The sequence below is a fragment of the Lolium rigidum genome, chromosome 1 (assembly GCF_022539505.1).
Source record: "Lolium rigidum isolate FL_2022 chromosome 1, APGP_CSIRO_Lrig_0.1, whole genome shotgun sequence".
Lineage (NCBI taxonomy): Eukaryota > Viridiplantae > Streptophyta > Magnoliopsida > Poales > Poaceae > Lolium > Lolium rigidum.
In genome coordinates, this window is record NC_061508.1 from 55,988,186 (window position 1) to 56,003,422 (window position 15,237).

The following is a 15,237-nucleotide window of genomic DNA, read 5'->3' on the forward strand; positions in this document are numbered from 1 at the left end:
AGTGTCCTATCCGGCGCGCTCCACCATCGCCGGCGACCCGCGGCGTTGTTGCGCGGAGGGAGGCGGCGGGCCGTCGTAGGACGCCAGTTCCCGCTCCCACCGCCGGAGGAAGAAGGAATTCCACCGCGTGATATTGTCGGGGTGGTGGCGCGGGTCGGCGCGCTCTTCCTCCGTCATCGCCATCCGAGCCTCCTCGATGGCGGCGTCGAGGGCGTGGCCCTGGGGCGGCGGCGGGATTGGCACGCCGCCAGCACTTAGCCGCCACCCGCCGCCGGGAGGCCTGGTGTCCGACGGGCAGGGTACCCCGCCTGGTGGAGGAGGTGACCCTCCCACGCGTGCAGCGACCGGCGGGGGAAGCCGTTAATGGCTGCGTCGTCTTCGTCGTTGAACATCATCGGGAGAGTGGAGGAGAGTGGAGGGAGAGTGGAGCAGGGGTACGCGTCGCGGCGAGCGGAGCGGCGTATATAGGCGGGCTGGCGCCGGCAATTAATGCCGCGTGGAATGCGACGCGTCCGCGGCGAGCTGACCGGCGGCAGCCTTTACTGCGCGCGGAAGACGATGCGTGCGCGGAAGACGATGCGTGTGTCGCTGACCGGTCGGGGCCACCTCCGCGGCGAAGCCGAAACGAAAGCGCGGGAGAGATTTCTCGGCGTTTCGCGCGCGCTTCGCTTCGTCCGGAGTCCCCGAGCGCTCCCCGGTAGGCCGGGGTTGGCGTGGGCTCGCCGGATGGATGAAAGCCCAAATCCGGCGAAAAACGAGGAACCGGGGGCACGGCTGGGCCATTTTTCGCCGTCCGGATGGAAAAAACATCCTTCGGGGGTCTAGTCGGGGAGACGAGTGGAAATGCTCTTAGGCGAGCGGAGGCCAACGAGCCAACTGCTGCATCCCTTGCTGCAGCGGGACACTGGGAACAGCACGGGCGATGATGCGGGAGCCGATGCGCGCAGCGTGCGGAGTGAGAGAGAGAGAGGAGCGAGCGCCGAGCGGGGCGGTGAGCGGCAGCAGCGCGAGAGTGGAGCGGCACAGCGAGGGACGCGAGGCTGCCAGCGAGGCGAAGCGACGGCCGCCAGGGGTCAAGCGGAACAGGGGCCAAGTCGAGCAGCTCGGGGAAGATGGGCCCGGTCATACCGGCCGCCCTTCCTGGACGCGCGGGAGATGGGCTTCCGGTCAGACCGGCCCAGTGCCCGGTATGACCGGCTGGGTCCACTGGAATCTGGCCACGCCGGCCAGTTAGACCGGCCAGGTCTGGTTGGACTAGCCCGAGCTGCTGTTTCACCTCTTTCTTTTTTATTTTCTTCACCTTTTTTTTCTTTTCTTCTTCCACTCTTTCTCCTTTCTTTATTTAGAAAAAAAACGGAGCAAACTACGAGCACGAGATGAGGAGAACCAAAGGTGAAATGTGATGGCATACAATGAAAAATATATGGTGGAGGAAGACGGCAAACGCAAGGTGCAAAAAGATGGCAAAAGATAGAAATAATGTGGGGAGCAAGATGCCAAACGAGATAGAAATAGAGAGGATTGATTTGAGCCAAGTAGTTAAATAAAAACTTCGATATCCTCTTAATAGTGTAGGGTCCTATACTCAAGAAAAACCGAAAAGAGCAGACTACCTTGTTGCGATTTTCCGAGCTCCGTCTTCGAGCTCTCTTTCGAACTCAGTCTTGAGCTCTTCCTCTCCCTTTTCATGATGTGGCCCGACACCATAATAGGGCGAGAGAATTAGCCGCATTCCGCTTGACCTTGATAACGATGCTCATACTTCATTCAAGCCGGAACACCTCGGTTGATCGCATGCTAGGCTTGGTCACCAATAGTTCAACTCATGAGACTTGGAGGATTGTGACACCGACTTCGAACCAAACCTTTTTTGTTGACATCAACTATCTTGAATCCAACATATGGACTTCAAGCAAAACCTATGGAGTATTCTTTCAAACAAAAACTCAATGAAAATATTAGTCCATAAGAATTATCATCAATTACCAAAAACAAATATAGGGCAAAGTCCCCCCCCCCCCCCCTACAATAAGAAGACAAATGCTCGAATTCCTGTAGAATTTTGTGCTTTGCTTTGGCAATTTGTATTTGCCACAATGATGTCTTTTTTAATAGAGGTGAAGGTGTGCTCTTTTTGCAGGTTATCCACGGGGCCACTACTGGATCTACATGTTGATCAGTGGAGACATATGAAATCTGGATGCATTCGGTTAATAGCGATCGTTCGGGCTATCTTCAGCCAGATTGATATAGCATACTAAAAGGATACAAGATATTTAGTGGAGTTTCGCACCCTCTTTTTCATTGACTAATTCATGTACCCAGTTTATGCGATCAGTAAACTTGTAATATAATAACTATAATCTCTTAAGACTTTCTAATAAAAAAAGCCACGTGGTGCATCACTCTAACAGAGGCGGCTGGAGTTTTCCTCCATTTTAAAGAAAAATGCTCATGATCAGTGGAATAGCACCAAAGCTATTGGCAATCAAGACACCACACAGCTACGGCTCTCTGCCTGCCAAACATAGCTAAAAGGTGAACATGCCGTACGTGACATGCACCCCTCGTCTCTCGTCGCCTCACATCACAAGGCTGGACCGGTCCGATCATGAGGAGATGAGGCCGATTTTCTTCGTTCGAGTTTGGCAAGATGCGCACTTGTACTGCTTTTAAGCACGTGTTTGCGGCGACATTTTTGCTACGATTTTCTTCCACACTGTACCGCTTGTGTTCTTTCTCCATCGCCGTCGCTGCGAGCTTAGCGGAGATCGCACGTCGCTGGCGACTCGCTGCGTGTATATACACGCATAAACCCGGTCGCTAGCTTACACCAGAGCAGACCAGCTGAGACGTCTCCTCTGGCCAGCCCCTCATGCTTCCCGCTCCGTGCAGGCCGCTCCTCCACCGCTGCTCACAGCAGGCGGCGGCCGTCGACACCGTCGGCGCGGCGTCACGACGTCGCCGCCACCGTCCTCTCTGCATACCATCGGGACCGATACGCGCGTCGGCGGTGGCACAGCAGAGGAGGGCCGACGCGGTGGGCCGGATGCCGCCGCTGGCGCACCGGGAGGTGATGCTGGAGCTGGCGGGCGAGGCGGAGGCGGCGCTGGGCGCGCGCCTTCTGCCGTCCGAGGTGCCCGCGGATGTCGCGGAGTTCCGCAACGCCGCCGGGAACGCACTCGGCTCAGTGGACGTGCGCCGCGGCGTGCCCGGCTCGTCGGTACGTACGTGACATAGCGCACTACATTGACATGTGTGGATGATGGTTTGCATGTCTAGAAAACGAGCTCAATTAGGTTGATAGCACTTGGTTGCTGTATATATTCGATTATACGTGTACAACTTGTGAGAACTATAACAAGCTAGCAGCCCACAGCTGAACCAGTTGGATTACAGAGGAAATTAAGTTTAAAGGTTGCTGATGCAGTCTCTGACGGTAACTTTGATGAGTCCAAGTTAATTTGTGGCAATCCGACTGCTAAAGTGCTAAGTGCTAAACTGAGAATTACTACGTCCAAACATAATAAGTTAGCTCCTCAGTAGTAGTTTACAGCAATTTAAGCTTAACTATTTGTCGCTGACTTGACTGCTAGGCACGTTTATTTTAGATGTTCATGACTAATTCTTCAACTTCTTTCATGTTTTTTCTCTCCTGTGGAAGGTCGACTTCACGCTCGAGGCCTGGTTCCACCGCCAGCTCCCGGGCGGCGGAGCCATCGACATCAGCTCCCTGATTTTCGTCCTCAACGGCGCCACCGACGCGCCGCACTTCCTCATGGAGTTCATCCAGGGCGGCCCAACCTCGCTCGTCATCCTCCTCGACCTCCTCCCGCGCAAGGACCTCCCGCTTCACCCAGAGTACATCACCAAGTACTACGAGGCCACGGGCGTGGACGCGCACCGCCGGAGCATCGAGCGGCTACCGCAGGTCCGGCCCTACGTCTCGCCGTTGCTGCTCGTGCGGAGCCTGTGGTCGCCCACGGCGGTCGTCGTGGACGTGCAGTGCGGGGAGGGAAGGGAGGCGGCGCTCGAGGAGATCGTGCAAGGCCAGCTCGCGACCTCCGCCAAGGAGGTTCTTGGCGTCTGGCTGGAGCACTCCGCGGCGGCGGTGGAGATGAGTGACGCAGAGAGGGAGAGCATGGTGGCCAGGGATAAGATGATCTCGGCTACGGAACTGGAGCTCAACCTATCCGCCAACCTGCCGAGGATGTTTGACGCCGACATCTCCGCCAGGGTCGTTGCTGAGATCCGAAAGGCGTTCTTAGGGCACTGAAAGTCTACTGGAGATCATCATGCATGGCTATGTAAAGTGTATACAGGTACAACGACTATAGACGTGCCAAAAGTACAGGGACTGCATTTGTTTGGTGTCGGGTGATGACCCCCGGTTATACCTGGGCATGTGTCGGGCCGGGCCGGGGCCCGACGCGAAAAAATTCGGCCCAAACCCGGCCCGGCCCGACCAAAAACCCACCAAGCCCGCCGGGCCGTCGGGCCGCGGGCCGGGCCGTAGTGTTAAACCCAGTTTTCGGGCTACCTAGGCCCGGCCCAGCCCAGGTGTCGGGCCAACATTTCTCGGCCCAGGCCCGAGTTTTTCGGGCCGGGCTGCCCATGCCCAGGTATACCCCCGATAGGCTAAGGGTATGGTCTAATAGCCAACTTATGGGCCTGTTTGGTTCCAGCCATACTTTGCCAAGCTAAAGTTTAGCATTTTGGCATGTGTTTGGTTCTTGCCACACTTTAGAGCTGCCACACTTTACTATCCATATGACCCACTTGTCATAGAGTGAATTTTTTGCCAATTTTTGCCACACTTTATGGCTTCTTTTGTGGCTGCCACACTTGCTAAAATTAGGCTTGGCAAAGTGTGGCTGGGAACCAAATAGGCCCTAAATCTTTAATCTCGGCTTATCGCAGATAATCTTGTTTACGGTTAAAAATGGTGTTGAACAGACACTAGTAGAAAACAGACCTTTCATAAGACCCCTTTGGTCCCGGCCGTGTCCTGGGCCAGGACCAAAAGCCTGGCCACGTCGCAGCACCCATAGGTCCCCCATAGGTCCCCGTTCGTTAGGACTTAATTGTCCATGTTTGTATCCCAAACCAGGACTAAAGGGTTTTGCAGCACGTTGCGCCTGCGGCACCCCCTTTAGTCCCGGCTTGTGACACGCGCCGGGACTTAAAGTCAAACGATTCGTTCCCGCGGAAGTTGATCGTCACGTCGCAATTACTGGCCGGCGTCGAAATCGAGCGTCATGCGCGCGGGAATCTAAGCCACCGGCGCCGGCGCGGCCAGCCACGGGAATTGATCACCCGGTGGCTAGCCCTGTTCATCTTCATCTTCCATTCCTTTCTATGTTCATCTTCTCCACCATTTCCACACACAACATTCTTCCATCTCATCTCCTCCACCATTGCAAAAAAGTTGTCCTCTTCGTCGACGTTTCAGACTCATGGAGCACCTCGCGCGCGACCCGTCTCCTCGAACTCGGGTGTACCACCTGATGGCGGAAGGGATGTTGTTCAAGGTCACGGTCGCTCTTCCTGCAAGAAGGGTGGAGAAGTGGATCCACGCCGTGAAGAGGGACTATCTCGACAACGCACCAATCAAGTGCGTCGGCTTGGATTGCGAGTTCACCAACCCTCGTGAGGGTGCTCAGTGCGCAGCCATCCTTCAAATATCGGTGATGTCCAAGAATTTGGTATTCCAGATTTGTCATGCTGATGAAGTGCCACAAGTTCTCGGGGAGTTCTTGCAGGACGGGGCAATCAGATTCTGCGGCGCGGCTATCGGCAAGGATGTGGAAATGCTGAGACCGTACGGTATTCATATTACTTCTGCGTATGACCTCCAGAAGATACTCCCGAATCCCACAAATAATCACATTCCAAGTCTATATGATCTGGCGAATTCTATCATTGGGACAAACCTTGAGAAGAAGAAGAGGAAGAAGGACGTCGCGCAAGAAAAAGAAGATGAACTCATATTTGGGTGGGCCAATGTTTCATTAAGCTACCAGCAAGTACGCTATGCCGTGCTGGACGCTCGTCTGAGCTTCGAGATGGCTAGGAGTTATTGGTAGCTTGTTGGCTACAATAGCCATGTTGATCGTCTCAACATTTAAAAACTATGTGTATGAACTATGTGTCTTTCTATAAATCATCTTTAATATGTATCGAACTATGTGTATGAACTATGTGTCTTTCATTATATGTCGAACTATGTGTATGAACTAGCTACATATTCCCTTGTGTATTTTACATCTCTGCATTCACTCCATGCCGCCTCCTCCACGTCCACCTCCATCACATCGCATTTCTTGTATCTCTGCATGCCGCCACCTCCACGTCCACCTCCATCACCATCACGCTGCACCCAGCGCTCCACCATCACGCTGCGGTTTACAGATTTGAATATATTAATTATTTGGCCATATTATATGAATAATGCATATATTATTTGCTAATAATAATAAAAAATGAATAAAAACATAATTATTTCATATTCAAATTCCTCATATTTTTCTAATAATAAAGCATATATTATTTATCCAATTGCGGTTTACAGATTTCAAGATATGAATTATTTAGCCATATTATATGAATAATGCATATATTATTTTCTAATAATAATAAAAAACGAAAAAACATAATTATTTCATATTACAATTCCTCACATTTTTCTAATAATAAAGCATATATTTGTCCAATTGCGGTTTACAGATTTCAAGATATTATTTGGCCATATTATAATGCATATATTATTTAATAATAATAATAATAATAAATGAATAAAAACATAATTATGTCATATTCAAATTTCTCACATTTTTATAATAATAAAGCATATATTATTTGTCCAATTGCGGTTTACAGATTTGAAGATATTAATTATTTGTCCATATTATATGAATATTGCATATATTGTTTGATAATAGTAATAATAAATGAATAAAAACATAATTATTTCAAATTCAAATTCCTCACATTTTTCTAATAATAAAGCATATATTATTTGTCCAATTGCGGTTTACAGATTTCAAGATATTAATTATTTGGCCATATTATATTAATAATGCATATATTATTTGATGATAATAATAATAAATTAATAAAAACATAATTATTTTATATTCAAATTCCTCACATTTTTCTAATATAAAGCATATATTATTTGTCCAATTGCGGTTTACAGATTTAAAGATATTAATTATTTAGCCATATTATATGAATAATGCATATATTATTTGGTAATAATAATAATGAATAAAAACATAATTATTTCATAAATTCCTCACATTTTTCTAATAATAAAGCATATATTATTTGTCCAATTGTGGTTTACAAATTTCAAGATATTACTTATTTGGCCATATTATATGAATAATGCATATATTATTTGATAATAATAATAATAAATGAATAAAAATAAAATTATTTCATATTCAAATTCCTCACATTTTTCTAATAATAAAGTATATATTATTTGTCCAATTGCGGTTTACAGATTGTTTTTTGTTTCAAAAAATACAGAAATGTGACACAATGATATAAGAGTTAATAGGATTGATATGGTAGTATTTATAACAAGATACAATCACATTCGCGGGAGCGCAGCAGGAAAGAAACGAGGAGTTAAGCGTGCTGAGGGTGGAGTAGTGCGCGGATTGTGATCGACCGAGAAGTGAGCCAGGACTAAAGGTTCTCCAGCCCAAACCCTGTATCGCGGCCATGCAGAGGGCCATTTATCCCGGCTGTTAACTGGACCGGGACTAAAAGCGTCCCGCATGTATAGTCCTGATTGGCCAATTGGGACTAGAGCCCGTTACGGGCCGGGACTGAATACCCTGTCTGCACTAGTGAGATTAAAGGTCAGCCGGCTTGGGGAAGCCGGATTGAGGTACCGTCATAGCCATATCGGCATAAGAGAAACTGGTATAGATGAAGCCGGAAATGTCAAGATGGACCAGATTACGAAAAGTTGGTCGAAGGATGAAAAACCGGTATACTTAGGGCATCTCCAGCGGCGCGACGCAAACGGACGCTGAGCGACCGTTTGTGTCCACCGTGACCGAAAATGCATCGTGCACCACCTCCAGCGGCGCGACGCAAAGTGACCGGGCCGTTGATACGTCCAAAACGTATCTACTTTCCCGAACACTTTTGCTATTGTTTTGCCTCTAATTTGTGTATTTTGGATGCAACTAACACGGACTAACGCTGTTTTCAGCAGAACTGTTCCGGTGTCTCGTTTTTGTGCAGAAATTCAACTTTCGAGAAAAACCTCGGAATTTATGCGGAAGGTCCTATTTTTCCGAATACTTAGGGAGCCGTAAGGGCAAGCTGGTGGGGGCCCGAGGGCCCCACACACTAGGCCGGCGCGGCCCAGGAGGGGCCCGCGCGGCCCTAGTGTGTGGCGGCCTCGGTCGGCCCCCGACGCCCTCCTTCGGACTACTTATCGCCTTCGACCTAAAACGCACGAGGAGAAGTCGAAGTCGCCAGAAACCCTCCAGAACGCCGCCACATCGCGAAACTCCGTCTCGGGAGCCAGAAGTCTCCGTTCTGGCATTCCGCCGGGACGGGGAATTGGAGGAGATCATCGCCACCATCACCACCGACGCCTCTTCATCAACCAGCCATGTTTCCTCCATCCATGTGTGAGTAATTCCCCGCCGTAGGCTGAAGGGGATGGTAGGGATTGGATGAGATTGGTCATGTAATAGTATAAGATTGTTAGGGCATAGTGCCTAGTGTCCGTAATTGGTACTTTGATGATATTGTTGCAACTTGTTATGCTTAATGCTTGTCACTAGGGCTCGAGTGCCATGATCTCAGATCTGAACATGTTATTATTTCATCATGATATTCATTGTTTATGGTCTTAACTGCAAGTTGTATACACATGTCGCTGTCCGGAACCAATGGCCCTGAAGTGACGTAAATCGGGACAACCGGAGGGGATGGTAGTGATGTGAGGATCACATGTGTTCACGGAGTGTTAATGCTTTGCTCCGCACTCTATTAAAAGGAGTACCTTAATATCCAAGAGATTCTCTTGAGGCCCGGCTGCCACCGGCTGGTAGGACAAAAGATGTTGTGCAAGTTTCTCATTGCGAGCACGTACGACTATAATTGGAACACATGCCTATTGATTGCTTTGTACTTAGACACCGTTTTATTATTATCTCGCAAATGCTCGATTGATTGTTACATGAGTTTCTCTCATCCATGCAACGCCCGTTATCCGTCCCCGTGCCTACAGTATTTTAATCCCGCTCGTTTACTATAATCACTACCGCTGTCTCCGTTACTCGCTGCCGTTATTTCACTATCAGCTATCGCCATAAAACTCGTTACTATCGATAAACTCTTGCGAGCAAGTCCGTTTCCAGTGTGCAGCTGAATTGACAACTCCGCTCGTTAAGGCTTTCAAGTATTCTTTGTCTCCCCTTGTGTCGAATCAATAAATTGGGTTTTACTACCCGCGAAGACTGCTACGATCCCCTATACTTGTGGGTTATCAAGACCGTTTTCTGGCGCCGTTGCCGGGGAGCATAGCTTTATTTGGAAGTTCACTTGGATTGATATTATTCGATGAAGAAGGGGATGCCTTGGGCATCCCCAAGCTTAGACGCTTGAGTCTTCTTGATATATGCAGGGGTGAACCACCGGGTGCATCCCCAAGCTTAGAGCTTTCACTCTCCTTGATCATGGTATATCATCCTCCTCTCTTGACCCTTGAAAACTTCCTCCACACCAAACTCGAAACAACTCATTAGAGGGTTAGTGGACAATAAAAATTAACATGTTCAGAGGTGACACAATCATTCTTAACACTTCTGGACATTGCATAAAGCTACTGGACATTAATGGATCAAAGAAATTCATCCAACATAGCAAAAGAGGCAATGCGAAATAAAAGGCAGAATCTGTCAAAACAGAACAGTCCGTAAAGATGGATTTTATTAGGCCACCAGACTTGCTCAAACGAAAATGCTCAAATTGAATGAAAGTTGCGTACATATCTGAGGATCACTCACGTAAATTGGCATAATTTTCTGAGTTACCTACAGAGAATTAGACCTAGATTCGTGACAGCAAAGAAATCTGTTTCTGCGCAGTAATCCAAATCTAATACTTACTTTACTATCAAAGACTTTACTTGGCACAACAAAACTCAAAACTAAGATAAGGAGAGTTTGCTACAGTAGTAAACAACTTCCAAGACACAAATATAAAACAAAGTACTGTAGCAAAATAACACATGGGTTATCTCCCAAGAAGTTCTTTCTTTTTAGCCATTAAGATGGGCTCAGCAGTTTTAATGATGCACTCGCAAGAAATAGTATTTGAAGCAAAAGAGAGCATCAAGAGGAAAATACAAAACACATTTAAGTCTAACATGCTTCCTATGCATGGGAATCTTGTAAATAAACAAGTTCATGAAGAGCAAAGTAACAAGCATAGGAAGATAAAACAAGTGTAGCATCAAAAATTTCAGCACATAGAGAGGTGTTTTAGTAACATGAAAATTTCTACAACCATATTTTCCCTCTCATAATAACTTTCAGTAGCAACATGAGCAAACTCAACAATATAACCATCACATAAAGCATTCTTATCATGAGTCTCATGCATAAAATTATTACTCTCCACATAAGCATAATCAATTTTATTAGTTGTAGTGGGAGCAAATTCAACAAAGTAGCTATCATTATTATTCTCATCAAGTGTAGGAGGCATAGTATAATCACAACAAAATTTACTCTCCATAGTAGGTGGCATCAAAAGACTACTATTATTATCATCACAAATAGGAGGCAAAGTATCATCAAAGAAAATTTTCTCCTCAATGCTTGGGGGACTAAAAAGATCATGAAAACCAGCTTCCCCAAGCTTAGAACTTTCTATATCATTATCAACAATGGTGTTCAAAGCGTTCATACTAATATTACTACCAAGCATGCAAACAAGATTTCATAGGTTTTTTAATTTTCGCATCAAACAATCCATGTTTTAAATCAGGAAATAGAATAAGAAGCTCACTCTTGTACATTATGCCAAACTAGTGTAAACAAGAAACAACAAGATGCAATTGCAGGATCTAAAGGAAATAGCTTTGAGCACACACACAACGGCGCCAGAAAAATACTTTACCTGGGTCCGTAGTATGAGAGCCTTTTAACTTTCCTCCCCGGCAACGGCGCCAGAAAAGTGGCTTAGTTGCCGGGGTTGCCGGTGTGTGTGTGCCGTTTACCTTTCCTCCCCGGCAACGGCGCCAGAAAAATGCTTGATGTCTACGGGAGCTTCTATTCTTGTAGACAGTGTTGGGCCTCCAAGAGCAGAGGTTTGTAGAACAGCAGCAAGTTTCCCTTAAGTGGATTACCCAAGGTTTATCGAACTCAGGGAGGAAGAGGTCAAAGATATCCCTCTCATGCAACCCTGCAACCACAAAGCAAGAAGTCTCTTGTGTCCCCAACACACCTAATAGGTGCACTAGTTCGGCGAAGAGATAGTGAAATACAGGTGGTATGAATATGTATGAGCAGTAGCAACGGTGCCAGAAAAGTGCTTGGCGCGTAGTTGATGGTGGTGATATTGCAGCAGTAGTAACGCAAAGAAACAAGAAACAAGCAAGTAGTAACTCAGACAGTATTTAGGAACAAGGCATAGGGATTACACTTTCACTAGTGGACACTCTCAACATTGATCACATAACGGAATAGATAAATGCATACTCTACACTTTTGTTGGATGATGAACACATTGCGTAGGATTACACGAACCCTCAATGCCGGAGTTAACAAGCTCCACAATAATGCTCATATTTTAGTAACCTTTAGTGTAAGATAGATCAACAGACTAAACCAAGTACTAGCATAGCATGCACACTCGTCACCTTCATGCATATGTAGGAGGAATAGATCACATCAATATTATCATAGCAATAGTTAACTTCGCAATCTACAAGAGATCATGATCATAGCATAAACCAAGTACTAACACGGTGCACGCACCGTCACCTTTGCACACATGCAGGAGGAATAAACTACTTTAATAACACATCACTAGAGTAGCACATAGATAAATTGTGATACAACATGCTGCAATCATAAAGAGATATAAATAAGCACCTCACTATGCCATTCAATGAGTAAGTATTCTGTGAAATATGGCCTAAGAGACCCACACGGTGCACACACTCGTCACCTTTACACACGTGGGACTAGGAGTCTCCGGAGATCACATAAGTAAAACTCACTTGACTAGCATAATGACATCTAGATTACAAGCATCATCATATGAATCTCAATCATGTAAGGCAGCTCATGAGATTATTGTATTGAACTACATAGGAGAGAGATGAACCACATAGCTACCGGTACAGCCCCGAGCCTCGATGGAGAACTACTCCCCCTCATGGGAGCAGCAGCGGTGATGAAGATGGCGGTGGAGATGGCAGCGGTGTCGATGGAGAAGCCTTCCGGGGCACTTCCCCGCTCCCAGCAGGTGCCGAACGGAGACTCCTGTCCCCGCATCTTGGCTTCGCGATGGCGGCGGCTCGGGAAGGTTTCGTGGGTTTCGTCGATTGATGTCGGGTTTTCTGATCCAGGGGCTTTTTATAGGCGGAGAGGCGGCGCAGGAAGGTCGAAGGGGGTCCACACCCTAGGGGGCGCCCCTTGGCCGCGCCGGGGTAGGGTTTGGTGGCCCCGCCTCCCTTCTCCGGTGGTTCTCGTGTGTTCCGGATGCTTCCGGGTAAAATAGGAACCCGGGCGTTGATTTCGTCCGATTCCGAGAATATTTCGTTACTAGGATTTCGAAACCAAAAACAGCAGTAAAACAGAACCGGCACTTCGGCATCTTGTTAATAGGTTAGTTCCGTAAAATGCACGAATATGACATAAAGTGTGCATAAAACATGTAGATAACATCAATAATGTGGCATGGAACACAAGAAATTATCGATACGTTGGAGACGTATCAGCATCCCCAAGCTTAGTTCTCGCTCGTCCCGAGCGGTGTAAAACGATAACAAAGATAATTTCTGGAGTGACATGCCATCATAAACTTGATCATACTATTTGTAAAGCATATGTAGTGAATGCAGCAATCCAAGACAATGGTAATGACATGAGTAAACAACTGAATCATAAAGCAAAGACTTTTCATGAATAGCACTTCAAGACAAGCATCAATAAGTCTTGCATAAGAGTTAACTCATAAAGCAATAATTCAAAGTAAAGGTATTGAAGCAACACAAAGGAAGATGAAGTTTCAGCGGTTGCTTTCAACTTATAACATGTATATCTCATGGATAATTGTCAATGCAAAGCAATATAACAAATGCAATATGCAAATATGTAAGAATCAATGCAAAGTTCACACAAGTGTTTGCTTCTTGAGGTGGAGAGAAGTAGGTGAACTGACTCAACAATAAAAGTAAAAGAATGGTCCTTCAAAGAGGAAAGCATCGATTGCTATATTTGTGCTAGAGCTTTGATTTTGAAAACATAAAGTGAGCATAAAAATAAAATTTTGAGAGGTGTATGTTGTTGTCAACGAATGGTAGCGGGTACTCTAACCCCTTGCCGGACAAACCTTCAAAGAGCGGCTCCCATTTTATTTTATTTTTGGGTGGCACTCCTTCCAACCTTTCTTTCACAAACCATGGCTAACCGAATCCTCGAGTGCCTGCCAACAATCTCATACCATGAAGGAGTGCCTTTTTATTTTAGTTTTATTATGATGACACTCCTCCCAACCTTTGCTTACACAAGCCATGGCTAACCGAATCCTTCGGGTGCCGTCCAACAATCACATACCATGGAGGAGTGTCTATTTTTGTTAATTAATTTGGGACTGGGAATCCCAATGCCAGCTCTTTTTGCAAAATTATTGGATAAGCGGATGAAGCCACTAGTCCATTGGTGAAAGTTGCCCAACAAGATTGAAAGATAAACACCACATACTTCATCATGAGCTATAAAACATTGACACAAATCAGGGGTAATAAATTTTGAATTGTTTAAAGGTAGCACTCAAGCAATTTACTTTGGAATGGCAGGAAATACCATGTAGTAGGTAGGTATGGTGGACACAAATGGCATAGTGTTGTTTGGCTCAAGGATTTGGATGCATGAGAAGTATTCCCTCTCGATACAAGGTTTAGGCTAGCAAGGTTATTTGAAACAAACACAAGTATGAACTAGTACAGCAAAACTCACATAAAAGACATATTACAAGAATTATAAGACTATACATTGTCTTCCTTGTTGTTCAAACACCTTACTAGAAATTATCTAGACCTTAGAGAGACCAATTATGCAAACCAAATTTTAGCATGCTCTATGTATTTCTTCACTAATAGGTGCAAAGTATATGATGCAAGAGCTTAAACATGAGCACAACAATTGCCAAGTATCACATTACCCAAGACATTTATAGCAATTACTACATGTATCATTTTCCAATTCCAACCATATAACAATTTAACGAAGAGGAAACTTCGCCATGAATATTATGAGTTAAGAACACATGTGTTCATATGAACCAGCGGAGCGTGTCTCTCTCCCACACAAGCATGATGTAATCCAATTTATTCAAACAAAAACAAAAACAAAAGCACACAGACGCTCCAAGTAAAGCACATAAGATGTGGCCGAATAAAAATATAGTTTCAAGAGAAGGAACTCGATAATTTGTCGATGAAGAAGGGGATGCCTTGGGCATCCCCAAGCTTAGACGCTTGAGTCTTCTTGATATATGCAGGGGTGAACCACCGGGTGCATCCCCAAGCTTAGAGCTTTCACTCTCCTTGATCATGGTATATCATCCTCCTCTCTTGACCCTTGAAAACTTCCTCCACACCAAACTCGAAACAACTCATTAGAGGGTTAGTGGACAATAAAAATTAACATGTTCAGAGGTGACACAATCATTCTTAACACTTCCGGACATTGCATAAAGCTACTGGACATTAATGGATCAAAGAAATTCATCCAACATAGCAAAAGAGGCAATGCGAAATAAAAGGCAGAATCTGTCAAAACAGTAACAGTCCGTAAAGATGGATTTTATTAGGCCACCAGACTTGCTCAAACGAAAATGCTCAAATTGAATGAAAGTTGCGTACATATCTCGAGGATCACTCACGTAAATTGGCATAATTTTCTCGAGTTACCTACAGAGAATTAGACCCAGATTCGTGACAAGCAAAGAAATCTGTTTCGCGCA

General features: G+C 45.9%; 1 protein-coding gene across 1 annotated transcript; it reads left to right on the plus strand.

Annotated features, from left to right (window-relative positions):
* Positions 1–2,875: 2,875 nt before the first annotated feature.
* Positions 2,876–4,323, plus strand: LOC124708211 (red chlorophyll catabolite reductase-like). The gene is made up of 2 exons (XM_047239900.1): positions 2,876–3,223; positions 3,665–4,323. Exons 1-2 carry the CDS (start codon positions 2,876–2,878, stop codon positions 4,274–4,276), a joined length of 960 nt encoding a protein of 319 aa, XP_047095856.1. The 3' UTR covers positions 4,277–4,323.
* The last annotated feature ends 10,914 nt before the right edge of the window (positions 4,324–15,237 follow it).

Bases quoted from the DNA above. Each gene is read 5' to 3' on its own strand.
- LOC124708211 (XM_047239900.1), top strand. From the start codon at position 2,876: ATGCTTCCCGCTCCGTGCAGGCCGCTCCTCCACCGCTGCTCACAGCAG. The intron at 3,224-3,664 runs GTACGTACGTGA...CTCCTGTGGAAG, and splicing joins GCGGCGTGCCCGGCTCGTCG to GTCGACTTCACGCTCGAGGC.